Source organism: Numenius arquata, chromosome 2, assembly GCF_964106895.1.
Source record: "Numenius arquata chromosome 2, bNumArq3.hap1.1, whole genome shotgun sequence".
Lineage (NCBI taxonomy): Eukaryota > Metazoa > Chordata > Aves > Charadriiformes > Scolopacidae > Numenius > Numenius arquata.
Genome location: NC_133577.1, coordinates 76,550,988 through 76,564,957, shown reverse-complemented (window position 1 = coordinate 76,564,957; position 13,970 = coordinate 76,550,988). Strand labels below are relative to the sequence as shown.

Genomic DNA, 13,970 nt, shown 5'->3' with positions numbered 1-13,970 from the left:
CCAGGAAAGACAGGGAACTGCTGGAGAGAGTCCAGCGGAGGGCTACGAAGATGACCAGGGGACTGGAGCACCTCTCTTACGAGGAAAGGCTGAGAGACCTGGGTCTGTTTAGCCTGGAGAAGAGAAGACTGAGAGGCGACCTCATCAGTGCTTGTAAGTATCTAAAGGGCGGGTGTCAAGAGGATTTCAGTGGTGCCCAGCGACAGTACAAGGGGCAACGGGCACAGAGCGGAACACGGGAAGTTACAGAATCACAGAATCTTCTTGGTTGGAAGGGACCTTTGAGATCATCGAGTCCAACCACAAAAAAAAAACAAACCAAAAAAACCCCCAACACACCAAAAACAAAACCCACACAAAACAAACACCCACAACTACACAGCACACCCACCCACAAACAGACGCAAACCAACAATCTTGGGCACTAGAGCATGCCCCAAAGTGCCATGTCTACACGTTTCTTAAATACTTCACTGAATTTCACTGAATTTTTTTTAGAGTTGGAAGGGACCATAGAGATCATCTAGTCCAATTCCCCTGCTGAAGCAGGATTGCCTAGAGCATGTCAGAGCATGTTACTCAGGACTGCATCCAGGCAGGTCTTGAAAATCTCCAAAGGGGACTCCACAACCTCCCTGGGCAGCCTGTTCCAGGGCTCTGTCACCCTCACCGTGAAGAAGTTTTTTCTCATGTTTGAGTGGAACTTCCTATGTTCCAACTTGTGCCCGTTGCCCCTCGTCCTCTCACTGGCAACCACTGAAAAGAGTCTGGCTCCCTCTTCCTTCAGCCCACCCTTTAGATACTTCTAAGCATTGATAAGGTCTCCCCTCAGCCTTCTCTTCTCCAGGCTAAAGAGTCCCAGCTCTCTCAGCCTTTCTTCATAAAGGAGACGCTCCGATTCTTGAATCATCCTTGTTGCCCTTCGCTGGACTCTTTCCAGTAGCTCCCTGTTCCCTGACTCCACCATCTCCCTGGGCAGGCTGTTCCAGTGCCTGACCAGTCTCTCAGTAAAGTCATTCTTCCTAATATCTAATCTAAACCTCCCCTGCCCCAACTTCAGACCATTTCCTCTGGTCCTGTCATTATTCACTTGGGAGAAGAGGCCAACACCCACCTCTCTACAACCTCCTTTCAGGTAGTTGTAGAGGACAATGAGGTCCCCCCTCAGCCTCCTCTTCTCCAAACTAAACATGCCCAGTTCCCTCAGCCTCTCCTCATATGACGTGTTCTCTAGACCCCTCACCAGCTTGGTGGCTCTCCTCTGGACACGCTCCAGCAGCTTAGTGTCCTTCCTGTAGTGAGGGGCCCAAAACTGAACACAGCACTCGAGGTGAGGCCTCACCAGTGCCCAGTACAGAGGCACGAAGTTCTGCACAAGGCGATCTATCGGGGGTGGGTTCTTTCCCGCGCCGTCACCACCACCGCCCCCGCACCCTTCTGGCCCCACTCCCCACCCGTAGCGCCACCGGCCTCTCGCGAGACGCCGGCGCGCGGCACGCACCTGCGCACCGCGTCACCGGGAGGGCGGGGCGAATATAAAAGGCTCCCGGGAGGCGCTGTCCGGCCCTTCCGGCCCGGCGCGGCGAGAAGATGGTGGGTGCATCTGGCGGTGGCGTTGTCTAGGCCCGGCCGCGCCATCCGGCAGGCATCGGCGCCATCTCGCTCCCGGCCGATGCCTGGCCCCGCTCCCGTCGCCCCCGTCCTTCGTGGGAGGCCGACGCGAGGCTTATTTTGGGCGCGGCGGGCGGGAGAAGCCCGGCCTCGGGGAAGCCGGTCGGGCTTGCCGGGGCCTGGGTGGCGGACGGCCGTGGGGGCTGCCAGGAGGGCGCTTTGTCCGCGGCGGGGTTTGCCGTCCCTTTTGTTTAGAAGGCGGGGTGGCTTTGCCGGAGCAGCGTCGGCTTGGCCAGGCGGCCGGGACAGGGCGCGTTTGGAGGCCAGGAGCGCGGTGGGAGTAGGGCATGGCGGCTCTCTGCTCCGGCTAAGATCGTCAGGCCGTGGTGGGGGGTGCAGGCCCGCCTGACAATGCACTTCACCCCCTTCCCTCTGCAGGGCCATGTTTCGCGTTTCGTTATGTCACGCGTGCGCGAGGCCTTGTATAGCTGGCAAATTTTAGTTCTGCCGGGTCCTGCCACAAGATATGTAATCCTAGCAAAAAGCCCTTCTGGGGGCTGGTAAGCTTTGCCTGCTTAAGGCAACTTGTGTCGAGTAATTTTTTTTTAAAAGTAAGATATATTTCTTAGCTATTGGTTGTTAGGTCCCTGTTCAGCTGTACGGTATTTTTCTTAATTTTGGGTGTGAGATTAGGCGGACAGCTCTATCTTGTGCTGAGGCTTCTCCAGATAGAACCCAGCCTTACTTGGCTCTGGGGTTGCAGAGGGAGGCTGCGGGGCTGGTATTTCATTGAATTTCACTGAATTTTTAGAGTTGGAAGGGGACCATAAAGATCATCTAGTCCAACTCCCCTGCTGAAGCAGGATTGCCCAGAGCATGTTAGAGCACGTTACTCAGGATTGCATCCAGGCGAGTCTTGAAAATCTCCAAAGAAGGGGACTCCACACCCTCCCTGGGCAGCCTGTTCCAGGGCTCTGTCACCCTCACTGTGAAGAAGATGAGGAGAACACCTTAGAAAAAAACTAAGGTTTTTAGTTTTTAACTAAAACTAAGGTTTTTAGGTTTTAACTCCTTATTTGAGGAGAACACCTTAGAAAAAAACCTGTACTTCACCCAGAGTGACTGACTGCAAGGTGGATGTTGAAATACTGTTTTATTGCTGCTTTTCAAACTGAAATTGTTTATAATGCTTATTTCATAGCATTATTGGTTTGTTGAAACACTGTAAAGTTATTTGCACTTCTTAATTTTCTAGTTTTTTCGGGTGCGTTAAAATTCTGGTGGAGTGCTGTGGCCGAACTACAGCTTGTGGGGTTTCCTAACTAGAGTGGGACTTGGTGGTGTCTTAAAATAAGCTTGAAAGGGATGGGCCATCCAGGAAATCTAGGAAGGACATGGTTGGGGCATGAGGATTACTTTTTTTCCAACATTATAATGGAATTCAGCAGTGAACAGCTGATGCTGAGAAGAATTTCTGGAATGCGAAATGCCTTGTATATACATAATATTCATGTTTCAAGGCAAGAAAAGAATTGTCCTTGGCCCTTGAGTGGGTCTCTACAGCAAGCACTAAAAGCTTATTTTCTTTCTCTCTCTAGTCTCATCGCAAGTTCTCGGCTCCGAGGCATGGGTCTCTGGGCTTCCTGCCCCGCAAGCGCAGTAGCAGGCACAGGGGCAAGGTGAAGAGCTTTCCCAAGGATGACCCCAGCAAGCCTGTCCATCTCACTGCCTTTTTGGGGTACAAAGCTGGCATGACCCACATCGTCCGTGAAGTCGACAGACCTGGATCCAGTATGTATTAATGTTCCTCTGAGTAGAGGAGGTAGTTCTCTTTTCTTTATGAATGGCAAAAGATGGCCCGTCTGTTACTAGCTCTGAATTTTAGTCCTAGCTTGACTTCACCATGTTCAAAGTCCCTGAGTGGGTGAGGTTTAAAGCACCCAAACTCCTCTCACTTTAATGTGAGTGATGTCCCAGCAGCAAGGCTTCATGTCTAGCAGTGTCTGTCTTGTTAATGGTCCTGTTTCTGAGATGGACAGTGACCTGATGGTTTGGTTTAGCTCTACAGTAACAGGCTACTTAGGATGAGCTTTTCTCGATGGATGGACATCAATCAATAAATTGCATTTGGCAGGTTTTTTTGCTGATTGTGTAGTCCTGAATGCAGTTACTCACTGCTATCCATTGTGCCTATTGGGCTTTGTCTGTGCTTCCTACTGAGCCAGCCTCAAATTTTTGAAGGTATTAAATTATAACTTGGTCATAAATTACAAGTTGGTCGCTTTGCTGTGCATCTTTTTTCCATTTGTGAAAAGAACTTGAGTCATTTAACCTTTCATGTGAAGGATTTGTGAGTGAGAAAGAGCAGATGTTTAATAGCTGATGCTGGTTCTAATTGTTGTGTTGTATTTGTGTCTTCATCCAGAGGTGAACAAGAAGGAGGTGGTCGAGGCGGTCACTATAGTGGAGACTCCTCCCATGGTCATTGTGGGCATCGTGGGGTATGTGCAGACTCCTCGTGGTCTCCGCAGCTTCAAGACCATCTTTGCTGAGCACATCAGCGATGAGTGTAAGCGTCGCTTCTACAAGAACTGGTAAGAGAGCAGGGCTTTTGCTTGTTGCCTTAATCTCATGTCATGGATTATTTGTTCTGCTGGGCTGCAGATTATCCTTGTACAGCTTTTTGAGGAGGCTTTTCAGCAGTGTCACTGCTCTTTCAGCAGTCTTTGGCCTTGATGAACTGGCTTAATAATGGGATAGCCTGTGGGAATGGCTCTGGGAGGGTGACAGCGTAATGTTAGTTGGTGTGATTCTTGGCATGGGGGAAGCAGTGTTGGTTTTGCCTGAGATCCCCTTAATGGGCTACACATGATGATACTTCGACGGGCGGACATAAGGAAATCGCCTCTGGTGCTTGTTGTTGAGTGTCGAGTCCTGACTGTAGCCCTGTTTTCTCAGGAAAGGGGAAGACAAGTGTTACTTCTGATTACCGTTCCAGGCACTGTTGTGATTCAGAGTATGTGCATTTGCCCAAGTGTGGCTCCAGTGTGTCTAGAGTTTATGACCTGTTTATGAACTTTGCAGGCTGAGAAGATGTCAGAGTAGAGCATTAATGATCTCAAGGGTGCTACAGTAACGACCTTACTGTTGGGCATAGCTGGGGCTTGTGAGGGGGGAAATTATGGTATTCTGAAGCAGACAGCAGTTGACAATTGCTTTAAAAATCTGTTTTTTTTCTGTTATTGTTTGACATCTCTCTACAGTCTTTTGTCTTCTATAACATGAATGTTAATGTGCTTTGGAATTCATGGCAGCTCCGCTCAGCTCTGGCAACTTTGCCTCTGTCTGATGAGCTCCAGGCTCCGCTTGCCAGTGGAAAAGAGTCCTTAGAAACTGGCAATGAGCCAAAACCAGCTGAGGTGGCAGCTCCTTCCGCTCATCCCCGTTTCCCAGGGGATCGATGAAGGGCTTAGCCAAACCTTGTCTCTGCTCTGCTCCTGAAGGCACAAGTCCAAGAAGAAGGCCTTCACCAAATACTGCAAGAAATGGCAAGATGAGGAAGGCAAAAAGCAGTTGGAGAAAGATTTCAATAGCATGAAGAAATACTGCCAGGTTATTAGAGTCATGGCTCACACTCAGGTAAGCGTCTGCAGGGCTGAGGTGTGCAGTGGAAACAACTAAGAGCAAGCATAAAGCTTGATCTGTCTCTGTAGGGAGATTTCTGCCCTCCCTTGCAGCCAGCCTCCTGCTATCTGTTAAGCATGATGCAACTACTGTTACTACTTATTTCTGTAGTAAGCCTGTGCTCACAGGATGCTTGAGCAAGATGGCAACCACTGGCAATCTTCTGAAGCAGTGTTGAAAAGACTGCACCATAATGGGGACTTCTTGGACTCAGTCCTGTGCTGATACATTGTAGACATGGGCTCTCTTAATTAGCAGGCCAAACATTTAACTCTGGGGTGTGTGTGTTCAGCATCACTTCAGTCTGCGTTCTATAGGGACTGCAAATGCTCAAGAGGCTTTTGAGTGGCTTCTGTTGCTCAGCTGCAGGAGGTGTACCACTGAGTGGTGTGGTGGTGTCTCCCTTAGCCATCAGTACCCTGCTAGACTTTCTTGGGAGATGCAATTAAGTCTTTGAATTGTCTGTATGCGCAATAAAAATGTCTAGTTATGACATTGCTTATTTTACTAGAATTAATTTCCTGTACAAGACAGCAAAGGTAGCGTGGCAGTACCTGTTAATACTTGTATCAGTCCCTCTGTGCTAAATGCAGTAGAAGTAACTGCAAGTGTGGCCCTACCCAAAGTGTCCCTCAGTGTGTCAGGCTTTATCATAGAATGATTTGGTTTGGGAGGGACCTTTAAAGATCATCTAGTTCAACCCACTGTCATGAGCAGGGACACCTCCCACTAGACCACGTTGCTCAAAGCCTTTCCAACCTGGCTGTGAACACTTCCAGGGCTGGGGCATCCACAGCTTCTCTGGGCAACCTGTGCCAGCATCTCACCACCTTCATCATAGAAAAAATTCTTTATGTCTAATGTATATCTACCCTCTTTCAAGTTAAACCTGTTGCCCCTTGTTGCTTACTGTCCTTCCTGGATGGAGTTTAGCTAGAGGTTCTGGGGTTAGAAATGCTTGTTAATTTTGTGTTCTATGGGTGACATATAACTTCCAGATATTGTGACTTGTCACTTAAGCCACAACACAGCCTTTCCTCTTATTGTAGGGCCCTTTATTTCAGTATGTTGATGTTGTATCTCTTGGATATGTTTAGTTAGATAAACAAATTAGGCCAGAACTAGAATGATAGTGAGGTAGCTAATGAGGTCTGTCTTGGAAGAGCAGGAGCTAAATTTCATCCTTTGTTTCCTAGATGCGTTTGCTTCCCCTGAGACAGAAGAAGTCTCACCTGATGGAGATCCAGGTGAATGGTGGCACTGTTGCTGAGAAAGTTGATTGGGCACGGGAGAAGCTGGAACAGCAGGTGCCTGTGTCATCTGTTTTTGGCCAGGATGAGATGATAGATGTCATTGGAGTCACCAAGGGCAAGGGATATAAAGGTAAACGCATGGAAGTTCTCCTTTTTGTGGTTGGGATACAGATTTTAATGAAATCCTAGCCTTGAGTTTTCACAAGTGTGTGGGCTAAGAGCTGAGAAGGTAAATCCATACTGCTGTCACAGTTCAATGATGAGACCATGGAATGAGCGCTGGGCACAGCGCCTGACATCTGTGAGGAGTCATTCCATGCTGCCTTCCTTCTGAGAACACAACCCGGGGACAGCCAGGGAGGGAGTGTGGGTGGTTCAGGTGCAGGGTGATGTGGTTTTCCACATAATTTGCTGGATTTCCACCAGGAAATGTGGTTAATTCCTGGGGTGCTGGGTCTGGGCTTCCCCCCTGCCTGGGGACAGCAGCTTGAAAGATGGCTTAAACTCTAGTTGAACAATTTGGTGACGCCTCAGCTTGACAGTATTTAGCAGCACTGTTTCTTTCTTGTTTCAGGTGTTACCAGCCGTTGGCACACCAAAAAGCTGCCCCGCAAGACTCACAGGGGTCTGCGCAAAGTGGCCTGTATTGGTGCATGGCACCCTGCTCGTGTGGCTTTCTCTGTGGCCCGGGCTGGTCAGAAGGGATATCACCATCGGACTGAAATCAATAAGAAGGTTTGTGTCTCTGAACTGCTGGGAGGAAAGAAGAGCTGGCCAAGGTCACTTGTTGCGTAACAGTGAATAGAGTGGAGAGTTTTGCTTTGGACGTTTTGCTCTGTTTGTTTGAATGTCATCTCGGGGGCAGTAACCATAGTCCGTTATGTTGGGTAACCATAAAGTTCTTGTATGGTCACATGTTTTCAAAGTGCAACCTTATGTAGAATTGTTCGCGTTTTGGCTGGGCGCCGACCCATTCTCCTACCTCTTGCTAAGTTGAAATTCTTGATATTTTTAGATCTACAAGATTGGCCAGGGTTACCAAATCAAGGATGGAAAGCTGATCAAAAACAATGCATCAACTGATTATGACTTGTCTGACAAGAGCATCAACCCTCTGGTGAGTTGTTGCAGCTCTGTGGAGAGAATATGCTTGTGAGCTGCAATCTGAAGAGGCAAATGGGCCTGGTAATGAGTTGCAAAATTACCGAATGAAGAGCTCTCAAGATAAAACTCGGCTTCTGTGGGAGGTGGTGTTGCTTAGTCATTCTCAGTATTGACTGGTATAACTTGCTAATTGTGTTTGATATGTGGCAATAGTATAGAGAGATGTTACAAACTAGAAATGATCCTTGTAAATAAGGAATAACTTAGCAGGGAGAGCAGCTTTTGGTGTTTTTGTTGGCCTCTTCTTGTTGCTGCTGTTCTTAGCAAAAGTCTTACAGCAGCAAGTAAACTGCTGTATTGAGAAACTTGACCAGCAGAAGGTAATACTGGAAATGGGATTTTGATGAATGTGGGAATGGCTGAGACACAGAAGTGCTGTGAGAACATCAAGCTGTGGGCAGATGTGGTTGCTGGTCCTGCTTTATACAGAGCACTGACTGTTCTCTCCTTGCTCAGGGAGGCTTTGTCCACTATGGTGAGGTGACCAATGACTTCATCATGCTGAAAGGCTGTGTTGTTGGGACCAAGAAGAGGGTCCTAACCCTGCGCAAGGTGAGTAGTGCAGCCTCCTGTCAGATGGGCTGGAACAGCTTTTGCGTTAGCTGCACTGCCTCTGGTTCTGGGTTGGAAGGGACCTTCAAGATCAGGTCCAACCATTAACTTAACACTGCCAAAACCATCACTAAACCACGTCTCTCAGCACCATGTCTACCCATTTTAAATACCTCCAGGGATGGCGACTCAACCACTTCCCTGGGCAGCCTCTTCCAATGTTTCATAACCCTTTCTGTGAAGAAATTTTTCCTAATATCCGATCTAAACCTCCCCTGGCGCAGCTTGAGGCCATTTCTTCTTATCCTGTCACTTGTTACTTGGGAGAAGAAGCCAATCGCCTCACTATAACCTCCTTTCAGGTAGTTGCAGAGAGTGATAAGGTCTCTCCCCTCAGCCTCCTCTTCTACAGGTTGAACAACCCCAGTTCCCTCAGCTTCTCCTTGTAAGACTTGTGCTCCAGATCCCTCACCAGCTTTGTTGCCCTTCTCTGGACATGCTTCAGAACCTCAATGTCTGTCTTGTGAGGAGCCCAAAACTGATCGCAGTATTTTAGGTGGGGCCTCACCAGCACTGAGTACAGTGGGACAATCACTTCCCTAGCGTGAGGTCCTTTCCCCGGTTAATTTGATCTGGGGCTGTTTGGTGTGCTTTAGGGCTGAGAATTCTCATGGATCATAGGGACACCGGCAGGGTGACTCGGGCTTGGCTTGCCTGCTGGTCTGCTGATCAGTCTTCAGCCTTGAAGGTGCTGGCTGGCTTATTGGCAAGTGCTCCTTGCACCACTTAATAGCAGCTGAAGTGTGAGGTCAGAGTGACTGAGAAGGTGTTAGCTGTGGAGGTGATAAGAGGTAGCCAGTGTACCGGTAGGCTGAAAGGGTGCCACTGCATGCTCACATCCTGTCTCTCTTGTAGTCCCTGCTTGTGCAGACCAAGCGCCGGGCCCTGGAGAAGATTGACTTGAAGTTCATTGACACAACCTCCAAATTTGGGCATGGCCGCTTCCAGACAGCTGAAGAGAAGAAGGCTTTCATGGTAAGGACACTTCTGAAGTTGGCAGCTTTGCGTTGCTTCTTAGAGCAGCCCTGGATGATGGTGCTCTCAGCGGGCTGTGGGTGGCGTTCTCAATTTGTCACTTGCTGGAGAAAGCAGGTCGGGAATCCTGGCTGTGTGGCCAGGGTTGAAGAACGGTTTGGCTGCACAGGAGCTTCCCCACAAGGTGGCACCAGCGTTTCTTCCCTGTTAGGCTGAAGTCATCGGCGTGGTGCAGCGTGGCTGTGCCAAGTTCAGCTTTCCACTGAAAACTGTAGCTGTGGGGACAAGGCTTGGGATTTCCAAAGGGCTACAGCATTGGGGGCTTTTTTTTGTCTTAATTTCTTGGCAGTAATTACAGCATTGTAATTGGGATGTGATGTGGTCTCTGGTGCAGACTGCTGTTTACATAGTTTCTTTTATTATTTTTTTTTTCAGGGACCACTCAAGAAAGATCGTATTGCAAAAGAGGAGACAGCTTAATGCGCGGAACGGTCTTGTGTCCTGTGGCCTGTGTGCTCTCAGACCAAAAAATAAATATTTTAAAGAATTTAACTTTTTCTCTTGCTTTATACATTGCTGTGTCGGGTCCAGTACTCTCACTGCAGGCCCTATGTACGGGCCCAACCCAACCAAAAAAAGCGAGTAATGCTCAAATTCACGAGCATCCAACTCATAACAGGGCTCCCGTAATGAGAAAGAAGCTGCAGTTGCAGTTTTGGGAGGGCAAAAATTTTGGGGCAGAGCGAGGCTCCTCTGGTTGTGTGAAACAGTAAAGCAAGAGCCCTAAATTTTTGTAATAACTGAGGTATTTTTCCGCATGTTAATCCTCTGCTGGGTGGCTGGAGAGAGCTCCTTTGAATCAAGCTGGTTTTGAAATGAATGAAACTACTTTGGACTGGTGAAACATGGCTAAGTTTTAGGTAGGTGGCTGATGCTGGCTGTTGCCGTGGAAACCCTCCCGTTTCCCTGTGACAGAGGGGATGTGACCCGCATGCTGTCTGCAAATGCAGCTTGTGGCTCTTCTCCGGAGCAGCAGGAGGCAGCAGGTGACAAGTTCCTACCTGGCAGCAGCTGGGTATTCCTGAATCCAAAGCCTCTGCCTGGTGACAGGAGCCATCCCCCACCCTGGAGGGGACAAGGGTGACTCTGCCACATCCCATCCTCACGGAGATGGGAGATCCACGGATGCCACTGGTGTTGGGTTACTGCATGGCTCAAAATACTCCGTCTGCTCCTGGCGAGACGGCTTGGCTGGCGTTCCCAACCCGGATGGTCTCCTGGTGAAGGGCAGAGGAGATGGGGCCACCTGTGTGTGGGACCGGCTCCCGGCGCAGCACCAGTCCCTGCGGAATCCCTGCATTTCGGGGGAGCTGGGGCCTTATACCAAGAAAGGCAAGCGGTGGCCCTGGGCGCTTGCCTGCCTCCAGCTGCAATAGTGAGATCACTCGCGCCTGGGGCTGTAGCCTGGCTGAAGGCTCGTGTAAATTTAGATAATTGCGCTGGCATAGCCTTCGCTGACCATAATTGGAGACGTGGCCGTGATGGAGGCAAGAACCCTTCAGATCCACGCACCGATGTGACGTGCTGCCCTGAGACGGACCCCGTTTGATGCTATTTGCTCTTAACTGAAATGGAGAAGGGTGAGTGGGGAGAATATTTCCCGTGGTGATGCGTAAGAACCTTCGAAGAGTTAAAAGGTGGCAAGAAGGAGGAAAAACATTTACCTTGTTTCCTTAGAAACCAGACTCCATGACTGCACAAGCTGCCTGGCTCCCTGTCAGCCTCATTTAACACATGAACCTGCTGCCTGATTGCAGCCAAGTGTAACAAGAGAGGCCTCACCCGCTATTTTTTAATTTTCCCCCCCCCCCCCCACAAGTCTCAAATCAGCAGGTGGGTAGAGAAGAGCCTTCAAATAGTCTTCCTCCGATCTGGGAAAGTGGAATTTCCAACCTCTGTCCATCTTGAGGCTGCGGTTTTGTGAGCAGCTGTGTAGAGCGAGGTTTTCCTGCCTGTTGGAAACCCTTAGGTGGTCTTTTCACTCGCTTGTGAGGTGGCTGTTTTAAAGCACGTGTGTGGTGCTGTCTGCCGCTGCAGCTTAGATCAAACCAGTCAGATGCAGCCAAGGGAATTGGGATTATCAGGATAAACTGGGATGTGTTGGGGATGAGCATCCATGACGAGCTATGCGCTGCCTTGACAAAAATCTATAAAAGCACCTTGTTTTACCCAATCGCACCTTGTGGTGGGAGCTCCAGTGGAGACTGAGGAGCTGGTGAATGTATTTTGAAGTGGCAATGGCAGTGGGGGGAACTTATAGTCAAATTAGCACCTAATTAGAAGGAAGTAATCCTGAAGAAGTGCTGTCATTGTTGAAGATGCTCGCCACAAGTCTAACAGGAGAAGCTGCTTTGGCTCGAGACCCAGTGCCAGGCTTGGGTTGTTTCTTCTTGAAGCGATGATTGCTGACTGATAAAATACCGGATGGTGGGAAAAAAACCAAAACATAAAAGTGATTTTTTAATTCTTTATCCATCCTGGGAACAAGAGGGCACCCAGCGTCAGGAGGTGGCGCTCCTTCCTCTGTCGATGGTGTGCTGGACACTTGTCCCCAAGGGCTTGGCTGGTGGGGCTGGCCTGGAGAAAACCCCATGTAGCTGAGTCCAGGTCACCCGGGGCTACGTGGTCTCTCCTGGCCCCTTCAAAGGCTCCTTGGAGCTCCTGATGCCTCCTTCACACTTTGCTGGGGAGCTCTGGGGATCCAGACTTGGGAGGTCCCCGCAAAGCCGTGTTGGTGGAGGGCAAAGCCAGGGGACACTGGGCTGGCTTTGGCAAAGCTTCCCACTCCCAATGCCTGGATTCACCCAGCAGCCCTTGTCCCCCCAGCCTTCCCGATCCTGCAGGGCCTCTATCCTCTGCTTTGGGGACAGTCCCCAGAGCAACAGGCACCAATCAGTGCAGGTGACACATCGGTCTAGCAGCTCCCCAGAGCCCAGAAACTGGTTTTAGGCAGGGGTTATGATTTTTTTTTAAACCACCTTCTCTTAACATTGAGTTTTTTCTGTTCAGCACAGTCATCTCTCCCGTGCAGCTCCCCGGGTGCGTGTCTCCTGCTCCAAAATGGCCAATGACCTCCCCATCAGAAAAGATCCTGTGCCTCGGGACAGGCACAGCCCTGACCCTGCCGAAATAGCGCCAGGCACTGTGGGAACCTGCCCCATCCCAGCTGGTGCTGGGAGAGCCGTGGCTGGGAAGCGGAGCTGGGTTTCACCCCCAGCGCCCGGTGCTCCCCAGCTGCCAGTGGTGCAGGGGCTGGGACCCGGCATTCCCGAGGGAGGGGGGGGCACATTTCCAGCCTTCCTGGGGCGCATCTGGCTCTGGTGCTGCCTCTTTCCCTTGCCGGAGATGAAACAAGATGCAGCTGCGATGCTGGAGCGGAGACATTAGAAGCGTGTGAGGACACCCGGGGGGGAAAAATAATAAATAAAAAAAAAAAAGTGGGTTCAAGTCGGAGGTCTTGGCTCCCGCAGTCGGCTTCACAAGTGGCCCAGCTGACACCCCTGCCTCCCGCCTTTGATCCCGGTGACAGGCGGGGAGCTTCAAGTATGCTGGATGGAGGAGAGAGGCTGCTGAAGGCGCCCCAGGGGAGCCGTGGCCGGGTTCACACACCGAACGGCAGCTTTTCTGGTGGAGCAGCTCTGTTGGGCTTTTCCTAGCACGGCGTGTGTTTGATTTGCAGCCCCCGCTCTCCCTCCCCAGCCCGAGGACTGCTGTTGTACCTGACAACTCTCTGGCTTCTCACCAACACTTAGAAGTGTCTGTGAGACCCAGGGGGAATGGTTGCGGGGGGGAGTATGGGTACCCATGGAGGTCAGGCCCTCCCTGCGTGGGGTGAGGGGGTGGTGGGCAGCCCTGCTTCAGGACCACAGCCCCACCAGCACCCCAAGGTCCCTGTGCCCAGCCAAAGCTCCCCCATCCCCATGGCCACCATGGCCTTCCTGCTGTTTGGTGTCAGTGGTCCTGGTGCAGCATGGCTCCCTGGCTGGGCACAGGGCTTACAGGAGCCCACATGAGTTTTGGGAAGTCTTCTCAACTCCCCTCCCCCCCCCCCCCCCAAAGCGTGGCACTGCGGAATCATGTGTTTCTGCGGCAGCCACCAGGCACAGTAGGGAAGACTAAATTTATCTTCTTCCAACTTCCCCAAAATGTGGTGCAGGGCTGTCCTCCCTTCCCGGAGGGGACAGCTGCTGTGCTGGGATCCCCAGGACTCCCAGGTGCTGCTTGAGAGGCAGTGCCAGGGCTTGGCCCCCTATCCAACCCCAAAGCACCCTGATGGTGGGCAGTGCTCTTGGTAGCATGTGTGGCACTATTCAAACCCAAGGATTGAAGCGGATCCAGCCTGGAGCCCTTAAGGGATGTGGGAACACCTCTCAGAGGCTCTCACTGGGCTTAGGCATCATTTCACACCCAGCCACCACATCACAGGGCTTTTAAAATATATATTTTTAAACTTCTCTATTGACACCAGCAGCAGTAACTGAATTAAGCCAACGAGGGCCGTTCCCACTGTGCATGGCTGTGTGTATGGCCAGTGGGAGAGGCTCCCTCCGCGCGTATCCTCCCGCAGAGACAAATCCTCCCCCCAGCTCTATGGCCGGAGCTCTCTGCCGT

The 13,970-nt window shown here is 50.7% G+C and overlaps 1 protein-coding gene and 1 non-coding gene across 2 annotated transcripts; both read left to right on the top strand.

Moving 5' to 3' along the window:
• The first annotated feature begins 1,571 nt into the window (after nucleotides 1-1,571).
• RPL3 (ribosomal protein L3) lies at nucleotides 1,572-9,856 on the top strand. The gene is made up of 10 exons (XM_074161510.1): nucleotides 1,572-1,593; nucleotides 3,210-3,402; nucleotides 4,037-4,205; nucleotides 5,115-5,250; nucleotides 6,492-6,678; nucleotides 7,123-7,283; nucleotides 7,564-7,665; nucleotides 8,169-8,264; nucleotides 9,180-9,299; nucleotides 9,735-9,856. Exons 1-10 carry the CDS (start codon nucleotides 1,591-1,593, stop codon nucleotides 9,777-9,779), a joined length of 1,212 nt encoding a protein of 403 aa, XP_074017611.1. The 5' UTR covers nucleotides 1,572-1,590; the 3' UTR covers nucleotides 9,780-9,856.
• Nucleotides 6,797-6,889, top strand: LOC141462705 (small nucleolar RNA U83B). The gene has a single exon (XR_012463219.1). It is a non-coding gene; the product is annotated as a small nucleolar RNA U83B (small nucleolar RNA).
• Nucleotides 9,857-13,970: the final 4,114 nt, after the last annotated feature.